Source organism: Carassius auratus, chromosome 5 (genome assembly GCF_003368295.1).
Source record: "Carassius auratus strain Wakin chromosome 5, ASM336829v1, whole genome shotgun sequence".
In the NCBI taxonomy this organism is placed as follows: Eukaryota; Metazoa; Chordata; class Actinopteri; order Cypriniformes; family Cyprinidae; genus Carassius; species Carassius auratus.
The window spans coordinates 5,472,619-5,485,421 of record NC_039247.1 but is presented as its reverse complement, the minus strand read 5'-3'; the positions used below and the strand labels follow the sequence as shown (position 1 = coordinate 5,485,421).

General features: G+C 36.7%; 1 protein-coding gene across 3 annotated transcripts in view; it reads right to left on the bottom strand.

Annotated features, from left to right (window-relative positions):
* The window catches only part of LOC113072137 (apoptosis-inducing factor 3-like), a 31,564-nt gene that overhangs the window by 8,698 nt on the left and 10,063 nt on the right, over nt 1–12,803 (bottom strand). For 2 of the 3 annotated variants that reach the window (XM_026245264.1, XM_026245272.1), the window contains exons 3-11: nt 12,224–12,437; nt 10,183–10,292; nt 9,914–10,023; nt 8,825–8,869; nt 8,630–8,726; nt 3,266–3,378; nt 3,023–3,109; nt 2,677–2,768; nt 825–955 (exon numbers count right to left, since the gene is read on the bottom strand). In XM_026245264.1, coding sequence (XP_026101049.1) covers nt 825–955; nt 2,677–2,768; nt 3,023–3,109; nt 3,266–3,378; nt 8,630–8,726; nt 8,825–8,869; nt 9,914–10,023; nt 10,183–10,292; nt 12,224–12,437 — 999 coding nt within the window. The remainder of the gene's footprint in view (nt 1–824; nt 956–2,676; nt 2,769–3,022; nt 3,110–3,265; nt 3,379–8,629; nt 8,727–8,824; nt 8,870–9,913; nt 10,024–10,182; nt 10,293–12,223; nt 12,438–12,803) is intronic. The other variant, XM_026245275.1, reaches the window with a different exon arrangement.

Below are 12,803 nucleotides of genomic sequence, written 5' to 3'. Positions count from 1 at the left end.
TCGTTGATGTAAAAGCATGTCCCTTAGTCACGTGATTTCCCCACTGATTCTGCGTCGCAATCTGTTCTAAATAGCTGAAAGCTGGGCAGATGGAGCACACTGTCCGAAATGGCGTCATTCAGCCATGAAGATTACCATGAAACACAAAGCAGCAGAGTGTGAGAAATCCTTATTTGCCCAGGAAAGAAGAAGATGTTTGTCCATTTTGTTGAGTAGCACAGAGTGAAGATTTGCCAGATAGATGCTTGGCAACGGCGTGCGAAATCCGTACTTCCTGAGCTTGGCGAGCGTGCCAGCTCTCCTGCCCGTGCTGAAGCATTTGATCAGCACCACTACTCCACCGATAACAACGTTCAGTAAAACATCAGAATAATCATAAACCAGTAGGACACTTTGTGGTGTTTTTTTCAGAATGTTCAGCAGTTAACCCTTGGTGAAACTGATTGAGTATGAAAAACAAATACAGGAAAGGCTAACAAAAACACTAAAACAACTGGAGAGCGAAGCACCTCAGCTGCCATGTGCAGCGCCATAAGCATGTTTTTCACAGCACATATCATCGTTATTTAACAGCACATAGAGTTTTTAACAGCACATATAATCATTATTCATACTGAGGCCTCAAAAAATATATGAATACACCTACTTGAAAAGTGTGCTTGTGCATCTTTAAAATACGAGTCACATGGTATTTTGTTGTCTAATGCAATGCCACGGATTCATCTTTAATTGTGGATTAAGAGTCTAAACACTTTTTGAAGCTATTATTATTTATCTACAAAGAGAATGTATACTATATATGTAAAATTTACATAAGCTCTTACCAATAAACGAGGTTCCAACAATGACGGCATTCTTACTGCTGGCGAGAGTCGCGATACTGTTGGCATCTTCTGGTGTACTGAGGTGAAACACATTTCCCACATCTTTGCCTTTGTAGCTGAGAGGTTTGGGTCTGTAAAATTAGAACTTATTCATTAAAATAAAAAAATAAATAAATGCATTTTTCATTCTTATAAACACTCTTCATAAGTTTGGGACTTAATATTTAATGTTTCTGAAAGATATCAATAGAAGTCTTATTTGTAATATTAAGGCTAATTATTATTATTATCAGAAGCCGTCATGATCCGGAACTCCTTCCGCTTAGCTCTGAGCAAGGGAAACTGTTCAGGCTGGATCTGCCCTTCTCTTTCAGTTCACGCAAAAGCAAACTACTGCTTTGATAGTTGACCCACATACATTAGCACAAATGTCTGTTCCCCATCCCTTTGGTGGCCACCTGCCACTCAGAAATCTCAGACCACTTACCATCCGGCTTCAGGCTTGAAAAACCATAACCGATGTGTCAAGTTGGGTTCTAAAAACGATAAAACAAGGTTACTCACTCCAGTTTGCTCTCAGGTCACCTCGCCTCAGAGGTCTAATTCAAACTTTGTTACGATTTTTTCAATCTCTGCTTGCAAAAGGAGCAATGGAAATGGTTCCTCTAGTGAACAGCAAATTAGGCTTTTACAGCCGTTACTTTCTAGTTCTCAAGAAAGATGGCGGGCTCAAGCCCATTCTCGTTCTCCACTCGTTTATGAGATGACCATTCAATTTGTTGACTTTTAAAGCAGATCCTCACACAAATATGGCCCAGGGACTGGTTTTTATTGCTGGAACTGAAAGATGTCTACTTTTACATCCAGGTAGCCCCTCAACACAGACCGTTCTTGAGATTTACATTCAACTGCAGTGGAAATCCAAACCGAGCCAATTTGCACTGTGCCATACTAAGCCGTGCCAAACCAAGTCATACCACGTAGTGGAAAAGCGCCATTAGAAAGTATGTTGAGCCCTCTGGCTCATTTCAGCAATCAAAGAAGCTCTTTGTGTGCTTCAGAGGCTGCTCTAAAGGACTGACGGTTACAAAGCAGAGATTCACTGGATAGTGGATGCTATAGCCCTAGTCTACGGCTCAGTGGGCTTACAGTGTCCTATAAGAATGAGGGCCCACTCCATCAGGGAAATGGACTCCTCCTGGGCTTGGTCCAACAGGATTTCTATCGTCGATATCTTTGCGGCCACTGGCTGGCCATCTACCTTCACCAAGTAAAATAACTTTGAAATCTCTGCCCTCCAGTCATGGATTTTGTCTAAATTTACCTAATGCCCTCTATAAGTGGAGAAGGTTTTGTTTTGTAGTCCTCAGCCTAAGTGGCTTGTGTCTCATTATTAGCTCACGCATACAGGAGCCCTCAGTATGGGCTCGCAGAGCGGCTTCATTCTGCACTCTCTTTAAAGCACCACACAATTGGATGCGTTTCCCATAAGCATGTAACTCAACAGTAAAGACCATTTGAAAGGTAACACTCCAGTTACTAACGTAACATCAGTTCCCTGAGATAAGGGAAAGAGTACTGTGTAAGCTGCTGTGCTATAAGGCTACAAGCGAGTAGATGACTGCCATCAGTCGAAAGATTCTGACAAAATGGCGCTCATGGCTGACTTACATAGCAGTCAGCTCCACCAATTTTGGCAGGTTGAAGTGCTTTTGGTTCGTAAAGCTACACGAACATGAACAAATCAGACTACAGTATCAGAGTAAACAGGAGTTTCCCGATAAGTGTGTAACAGAACACTCATTCCCTTATAGCAGGGAACTGAGTTTATGTTATTAACTGGAGCATTTACCTGCTCCCTGTGGCAATGAAGAGTTTTCGGTACTCCATTTTAAAACCATCCCGAAATGTCACAGTCCGTGTCTTCACATCCACAGAGACAACCTGTGAAGAAACATAAGGCAATTTATGGAATATCACAGATTTACACATCAATTATTTAAACAGTGTCATTTCAGTAACGGTACCAAAAATATAATTGAATACTTGGTGTTTCATAACACTATTGTATTACCATCTGAAACCATCTCTGTACAATGGTACCACCACAATGTGTAATGGTTAAAAGACAGAGTAGACACATTTATTAGTGTTTTCCTCAGTAAATTAAGTAAACATTTCAGGTAAAGTGTTCTCACCTCTTTCTCTAATAGTATCTCTATGTCGTGCATCTGAAAGAAGTCAGATGAGCGCAGCTGAAGCTGCTCAGCTGTGCTCTCTAAACACTGAAGAAATGAGGGATGTGCATTAAATCATTATCATACTTGCTGGATTTAAGCACACGTGTGGTAAAAATAAAACCTTCTGTTGTAAAAGTATGTTAATTTTATATGGTAAAACTTTGTTCTCAACCTGTTCTATGGACTGTTCTGTGTACAAACCTTACTCAGTTTAGGCCTGTCATAAGGCAGATGTTTGTCCATGGTGCACATCACTATACGATCAGTAAAACCCTCCTGCCTCAGAGTCTCAGCGCAGACCAGACCAGCAGGACCTAGAGAGAACATCGACAAAGGTCAAGAGGAGCATTGTAAGGTGTCATCTTCATCTTGAACTCGAATCTGAATATAAATGCATGATTTTATTTGATGCTTTGGATCTTATCTTTTAGACTTTATTTTTATTTTTACTTAACCAGTAATTGCATTGTCTCATGTTTAAAGATGGCATGGACCTATCAAGTCTGTTCCAAATGTAGAAATTCAGTAGCTTATCTAGGCTGCCACGCGTAAAAGAAATACAAAATAAAATCAATTTGGGACTAGAAATAATGTGTGCCTTTCCTTCTGTCATGGCATGTAAATGTACATTTCATGGTACATTATCCATTTTAGTTACCCATATTTAGATAGAAAAGGCTTTTCACACTTGAAATAGTTAAACCTGGGTCATTCTAAACCTGGGGTTAACAATTAATGAATTAAAGGTCCCATTTTTCACGCTTTTTTGAAGCTTTGATTGTGTTTACAGTGTGCAATATAACATGTGTTCATGTTTCACGTGTAAAAAAACACAGTATTTTTCACACAATTCACCTATCTGTATACCGCTGTTTTCACTGTCAAAAAAACGGGCTGATGACTTCCTTGTTCTATAAAGTCCCTCCTTCAGAAATACGTAACGAGTTCTGATTGGGTCAGCGGTTCCTGTGTTGTGATTCGACACCAGCTTAGAGCAGGCTGCCCTCCTGGTAACGCGATTGGACTAGTTTTGAGAAGCAAGTGGGCAGGAGCATGTGCTGGAGATGTACTTATAATCACAGGAGCGTTTTTACTAATGAGATGCGCATGAAAATTGCATTCGTTTTTTTGCACAGCCCTAACATCTAGTTAACAAAGCTAAACAGCATTGCCCTTTGTGTAATAAGTTACAGAAACTGTTAAACGCACCAACTTAAATTATAAAATACACTTATCGGTTGTGGTCCATAAACAATGCCTTCTCCAGACAAAGAGGGAACTGCTCTATCTTTCAAGAATAATCTTTTTGCGAATCCGGCATTAAACTGATTGAGATTGAGGAAGTTGTCCTCAGCAAAATGTGCTGCACATAGTTTTACATGTGGATTACCATTTTCGGGAACCGAGTTAAACATAAATTGTAACCATTAATCTCCAAGTACAGCGTCCCTGGGAAGCCCAAACAAAGATGATTGAAAATAACCAGTGGTGGACGAAGTACAAAAATCAAGTACTTGAGTAAAATTACAGATACGTATAATAAAATATTACTCCAGTAAAAGTAAAAGTACTCCTTTTTCAATTTTACTCAAGTGAAAGTACAAAAGTACTTAAGTAAAAGTACTTAAGTAAAAAAGTACTGAAAGATAGATGTTTGCAATTTTATATAGGCTAATTAAATTTTATATTAGCACATTTCTTTTTTTTTTATAATCCTACTGCTCAAAATACCTGGGATTTTTTCCAAAATAACCACTATATGGAGTCAAGATATATTTTTGTTGTTGATATGGACTATGCTGACGAGAGTAATGTTCACTGTGAAGCTTACACTGTGATATACCTGAGAGAAAACAGAGATGACCATCCCTGGCCAAACGGGGTGAATCTCTTCCCCTCTTTGATAATTACTGTAGTAACCATGTTCTGAACATCACATCCTTTTTTTCTCCCCAGATGTAGTCTATATATATATATATAGGTGGTTGAATAAAAATATTTGGACATTATTTATAAAAATTACCTCAAGTTAGCACAAGCAAGTTTGTTAGCTAGACAGTTAGCATCAGCTAACAATCAATATTTACTTATTTTCAGTACTGTTATGAATAACGTCCTTAATAACAATGGATGAAAAGTTTAGAGCTCTAATTAAGTCTAGAGTGTGTCCACCTTTGTGTGTGGGTAAATGTACATGCTGAATTGACAGGTTAAAAAAGCCTCAAGTCCAAATATTCATTTATCACCAATTAACTGTTTGACAAACACTTCCTGCTTCGATGTCCAGATCTGAATTTAAAAAAATCTCAAATATGCTCCGATGTCCCGATCTGAATCAACCGAGTCGCGAACATGCTCCGAAGTGGCGATCTGAATCGACCGAGTCGCGAACAGGCTCCGAAGTCCCGATCTGAATCAACTGAGTCGCGAACAGGCTCCGAAGTCCCGATCTGAATCAACCGAGTCGCGAACATGCTCCGAAGTCCCGATCTGAATCAACCGAGTCGCGAGCCGGCTCCGAAGTGCCGATCTGAATCAACCGAGTCGCGAACAGGCTCCGAAGTCCCGATCTGAATCAACCGAGTCGCGAACAGGCTCCGAAGTCCCGATCTGAATCAACCGAGTCGCGAACAGGCTCCGAAGTCCCGATCTGAATCAATGGAGTCGCGAACATGCTCCGAAGTGCCGACCTGAATCAACCGAGTCGCGAAACAGGCTCCGAAGTCCCGATCTGAATAAACCGAGTCGCGAACAGGAAGTGCCGATCTCAATCAACCAAGTCGCGAACAGGCTCCGAAGTGCCGATCTGAATCAACGGAGTCGCGAACAGGCTCCGAATTGCCGATCTGAAAACTTCGACCAAAGAATGTAAAAGAAAACTCCATTTCTCTAATAACTCTATACTCTAATAACTCTACAAGTCTATGAAATACTCAGATCACGTATCTAAAAATAAATCGCTATAGTAAAAGAGAAATAATAAGAGGAGTGAAGTTTCCTACCGTTCTGCTGTGTTTGGTCCTCACGCGCGTCTGACGCTCCACGGCGCGTCTCCGCCCCTCACACGCGCATTTACAGCGCTAAATTAATCTCTTTGCTAATTATTATACATTTACTTCATTGTTAGCTTCAGGTACTTCATTTATTATTGTTCAATGAACTGTCTGAAACAAAAAAAGGTTGTATTTCAGTAATAATTCTAAATTATCAAAATAAAATATATAAAATAATGTTTTATTTTAATATCCTTTAAAATATAATCTATTTGCTGTATTATCAGCATCATTCCTCCAGTCTTCAGTGTCACATGATCTTTAGAAATCATGAAAATATGATGATGTATTATTATAACTATTAATAGTTGTGCTACCAAATATTATTTTGGAATCTGTGATACTTTTTTCAGGATTCTTTGATGAATAAAAAGTTAAAATTAAATAAATAAACTTGAGTAAAAGTACAGATACGTATAATAAAATATTACTCCAGTAAAAGTAAAAGTACTCCTTTTGCAATTTTACTCAAGTGAAAGTACAAAAGTACTCAATTTGTTATGTACTTAAGTAAAAAAGTACTGAAAGATAGATGTTTGCAATTTTATATAGGCTAATTGAATTTTATATTAGCACTTTTTTTTATAATCCTACTGCTCAAAATACCTGGGATTTTTTTCCAAAATAACCACTATATGGAATCATGTTATATTTTTGTTGCTGATATGGACTTGTGTTTTAAAGTGTTTTAAAGTTTGTGGTTTTACAGAACATCACAGGTATATATGACATGATAATAAGGCCTGAAGTTAATGATTTTTTCCTTCTCAAACCTTGTCTGTGGTGTAAAAACACCCCTGGCCAAACAGGGTGCATCTCTTCCCCTCTTTGATAATTACTGTAGTTACCATGTTCTGAACATCACATCCTTTCTTTTGTCCCTATGTAATCTATATACATATATATATAGGTGGTTGAATAAAAATATTTGGACATTATTTATAAAAATTACCTCAAGCACCAGCAAGCTTGTTAGCTAGACATTTAGCATCAGCTACAATATTTACTTATTTTCATTACGGTTATGAATAAACATTCATGTCTGTCTAACGTTACTCGTCTAGTTAATCCAAACAATATATCTAAGTATTACGTTACTGTTGATACACAATATAAAAACAGACGTCATGGTAGCATTTTAATAAAACTGTTAATATTACGGTAGCGGGGAATTTGGAAATGCATTAGTTATTTTATTTAATCTGTGTTAATTTAAGGTTATTTTATTTTATTTTTTAACCTACAACACAGAGACGCTGACTGATGTGTCTGCATCATTTGCACTGGAGCATTTAAGTGGACTTAAACAGATCACTCTTTACAGCGGATTTAGTTCCCAAACAACTGACAATTTTGACCTAAATATGATTTTCAGTTACAATAATTAATCCTAAATTTCAACATTAATAACTTACTTTTAGCAACATCAGATGCACGTGCGCTCACAAGATCTCCGGTTCTTACTTCTGGTGACTCGCACTAAACGGTTCATTTGAATCAGTGACTGGTCGACTCCAGAACAGCTGCAATCGGATCATTCTAATTCGTAAACGAATCGTTTGGTGCGATTCGCGATCCGATTAAAGTTTATTTTGAAAAGACTCAGTTCGTTAATGAATCAGACACCGCTTCTGTGTGTCGGAGCACATGATATATTATAGGGAGTAACGATATGTTTTATGAAATGTAGTGAAGTTAAAAGTACGATCTTATGCTTTGGAATGTAGTGAAGTAAAAGTAAAAGTTACTCAAAATAAAACTACTCCAAGTACAGATACTTGAAAAATGTACTTAAGTACAGTGACGAAGTAAAGCTACTCCGTTACTGTCCACCACTGAAAATAACAGCATTTCAACGACATGGCAAACACAAATGCAGCTCTTCCTGAGTGTAACAAGACCACGCCCCCTTTTTGTGAATTCATGTGGGCGGAGGTTAGTCAAAAAACTGTTTTAGTGACGTCATTACTGCAGGAACTAGAGGGCTGTAGTCCAAACGGGTCCTTTTTTGTAGGCGAATGGGAAACATGGTATCACGTAGAAGGGGACCTTTAATGAATTAATTCTTGAGTATTCACCAGCTTATGTTTCAGCTACACATATAAGCTGTATAAAAGTTTACTACTCAAACATTGTAGGGCGAATTCACCAAATAGTTGGCACACGTTACTACAGTGCAAAAACTACATATTACCAGCTATCCAGTTTAACCTAATGGCACAGTGCCATAAGTGCTTAAATTAAATCATTGTCATTCTTTACAGAGTAAACCATTTCTGTGTACATTAGACTTGTTACAGATTTCACCTTATTTAAAGAAGTCAGCACTATTTGCATGACAACTTTTTTGTCAAAATTTAAGTGAAATATCTGTGTATGTTTTTTAAGTATCATGAATTGGAGATTTATTCCTGTATAGCAACACAGACAGTGCATGGAAATAAATAACACTTAGTGAATATACCCCTATGTTATTGCATTTAATCTCATTTTATAGCATTATGGAAGCAACCTGATCCAATAATGAGAATGTGGCTGAATCCAGTGCTGGAATTGATGACAGCTGAACATTTTGACATGGCCTTTGACCGCCGCTGAGTCTGAAGGGCCTGTCAGGAAACAGATGATTCCCCACATCACCATTTACAACTGTTGTTAAATATAACTCTCTTTACACACACACTTCAGAGAAAGAGAGCCTCTTCACCTGCTTGTCTGCTCTTATTATTACCTTCTCCTTTTCGACTCTGACCTGAAATAGTGAGAAAAATGAATTGACTTGACAGATTATTACATAACAGAGGAATTACGAAAGCACCCACACTGCTTAGTGATAACACATACTGAGGTTTATTTTCGCTCCTCTGATGAATTATGTGCCCTCAGATGTATAAGGAGTATGTATTCCCACTATGTCTTGTCGGAAATATGCTTTTTTTATTATAGGTCTCATTCACTCATTTTTGCACCTGCGAACATTCTCACACAAAAAGCATGATTCATCAACAAGTTAGTAAGTAAATAAATAAATGTTTTCTTAATATATGATAATAAAATTATATTTTTATATATAATTATATTATATTTATAAAAAAAATGCGAATAAATATTTATTTATTCATAATAATAGTATTAATATATTATGAATAATCAATGCAATAAGTTCAAATAAGTAAATTAAAAAGTATTATTATTAATATATGTTAATAATATTATATATTATTTATTTAATATGTAAATAAATGCATATTTATTTTTTTGTAGTCCTTACTAATTAAAGACTTATATTGTTTTCTAAATCAATCAAATTTAAAATAAACTCAAACTGCAAATATATTAACATTACAAGCCAAACTTTTAGGAAGGAATAGCGTTAAGACTATATTTGAAGAGTTCAGATGCAAAAACCTCTAAATGCCATCTGAAATTTTCGTCTAAAATTAGGATTTTTATCAAGGTCCTATGCTTAGGTTGAGTCATTTTACTTTAATTGTGATGTGCAGGTCCTTTTCCAGGCTCGTAAAGTGAAATAACTGAATATAAATATAGGAGCCTGATAAAAATCCTAATTTTAGATGAAAATTTCAGATGGCACTTAGAGGCTTTTGCATCTGAACTCTTCATTTGTTCTCATTAAAAATAAAAAAAAATATTATATGATAATAATATTATATATTATGTTAGAAATAATCTACTTATTTTTATGCACATTTTTTTTACAGTCTGTAAGAACAAGAGGATGCAGTGAATGTTCAGAGAAGAACTTCTGGAGAGGTTAAAGAGGAACATTTGTTACCTGGAAGGTAGGTAAACTGTCTAGGCCAGGAAAATCCTCAATATCACCCGTAGTGATGTTAAAGCATGCCCCATGCCATGGACATCGCACATGGCCTTTTGACAGCACACCTGGAGGAGAATTGTTTTTAAATACAACTTATTACTGAAAGAACAACCTGTTTTGCTATTTGATAAGGTTTATATAATAGCAGTGAAGTATAAAGTACTCTGAGAGCTACTGGCTTTGGAATGCAGAGGACCAGGAGCTCTCCACAGGACATCCCTCACCTTTGACCAGTGGAGCACCATAATGTGGGCACTTGTGTCCCATGGCAAAGAATTCTCCATGTTCCTTAATGAGCAGAGCACGACCTGCCCCTAAATCCACCTCACGCATTCTGCCAAACACAACGCATTAGATCAGCACAGATTTAACATCCAAAACACAAAAAACTGATGCGTTCAAAAATAACTGAAGTGTGTTGTTTTTGTGCCACCAACAGATGGAAAAAAACAGACATAAAAAAAAAAAAACTTTTATATTTTAGCATTTTTTGGTTCTTAGCATTGATCCCAATCCATATGCTAGCGTATTCTTAAAGGGGGAGGGGGGGTGAAATGCTATTTCATGCATACTGAGTTTTTTACACTGTTAAAGAGTTGGATTCCCATGCTAAACATGGACAAAGTTTCAAAAATTAAGTTGTACGTTTGAAGGAGTATTTCTGTTCCAAAAATACTCCTTCCGGTTTGTCACAAGTTTCGGAAAGTTTTTTTTGAGTATGGCTCTGTGTGACGTTAGATGGAGCGGAATTTCCTTATATGGGTCCTAGGTCACGTCTGCCGGAAGAGCCCGCGCTCCCGTATAGCAGAGCACTGAGAGCACAACAGACATTCACTGATCAGACCGAGAGCATCGCGAAATGTCACAAAAAAAGTGTGTTTTTGGTTGCCAGGGCAAGACAACCCTGCACAGATTACCAAAAGAGAAACTCTGGATGGAGTTTATTTTTACAGAGCATCGACGGAGTTGTGCAAGTGTTTGTGTTTGTTCCCTGCATTTCGAAGATGCTTGTTTTACAAACAAGGCCCAGTTTGACGCCGGATTTGTACATCGTTTATTTCTTAAGGATGATGCAATCCCAACGAAAAAGGGTCACGATCGTGTGTTGGAACCGCAGGCGGTGAGTAAAACTGCTTCAAATATCTCTGTGTTGTTAACTTAGCTATCGGCGCATAAGCACATCAAGTAAACAACATGCCATGTTGTCATCAAACTGCACTTTCCACATGTACAGCTTAAAAAAAATAAAAGACAACAAAGTGGAACTTAGTCATTTTCCAAAACTGCTAAGCAAATATATATAGTTTCAGTACATACCACATAGAGCCGTTGTTGCTGATGCTGCTCTTGTTAAATTTCAGCCTCTGGATCTGATTCTGGATCATAAATATACGCTGAATCTGACTGTTAGCCATGGTTTGTTTTGGTTGGTTTTGTCCTCAAGCTTCCAAACACTCTCAATGCAAAAGCCTACTGGCGCTCGTGATTCTTTAGCTCCGCCCACACGTCACGCCTCCAGTCGGTCGTGTTTTTCCGGGAAAAATCGGTACAGACTATATGTCTCTTATGAATATAATAAAACTAAAGACTTTTAGGAGCTATGAAGGATGCAGTACTACTCTATAGGTACTCAAGATTAACAGGATATTGAGTGAAAATGAGCATCCCCCCCCCCTTTATATATATTATTTATTATTTATAATAAATAATATATAATAATATAATATATAATAATATATATATAATAATATATATAAATAAATATATATATATATATATATATATATATATATATATATATATATATATATATATATATTATTTATTATTTATAATAAATAATATATAATAATATATATATAATAATATATATAAATAAATAATATTTAATGGGGTGTTTAAGGCCCCATTAAATGAATTTGTAAAAATCATTTGAATTGTTTGGTGTGATGTACTAAAGACATCTATACCGCAAAACTTCTATTTACTACAAAAAAATATATATATATTTAATATTTATTTGATTTATTTTCTTGTCCCCCCCATGCCCCCCCCCCCCCAATGTATTAATATTCTTAACATATGAAATGTAAAATGTATGTTTTTAATTAAATTTTGTAATTTATTCCTGTGATGGCGAGTCTAAACATTCTACATATAACATGCCGATTTGCTTCTCAAGAAACATTCAGTTAAGAAAACAAAATAGTAGTGTTAAACATTTTTTGTGGAAAATTCTGTATTGTATTGAAATCAGTAACTTACTGTCCATTCTCAAGGTCTTTTATATGGCAGACAGACGCCTCTATGTAATCTCTATGTTTGCGCTGTGGCCACAGTGTCATGGTGTCCTCGTCTGAACAGTGTCCCATAGATCCATTGGGTCTGCATTCTGAAAATGGACTGGCCTTTCCATTAGGAGACATCAGGTCCACCTCCTTCTCTTTGTCCAAAAGAGTGAGCTCAACTTTGATCTCTACTGCAAAAAAAGAAATAAAAACTTGCTTGATATAAGCACAAGAGAATAACACACAATCACACGATTGTCTCTACTTCAGGAACTTCTAATTGATTTGTTCAGCTAAATTAAAATTTGATCCACAGTCATCTTTAAATATGTTGATAACACTTTATTAATTGTTCTTCAAGTGAACAGACCTTAAAGGGATAGTTCACCCAAAATGACATTTCCATCATTAATTACTAACCCTTGTGTCATTCCAAACCCGTAAGACCTTCATTCATCTTTGGAACACAAATTAAGATATTTTTAATGAAATCCAAGCGCTTTCTGACCTAAATGCAATTATCACGTTCAAGGCCCAGCAAGATAGTAAGGACATCG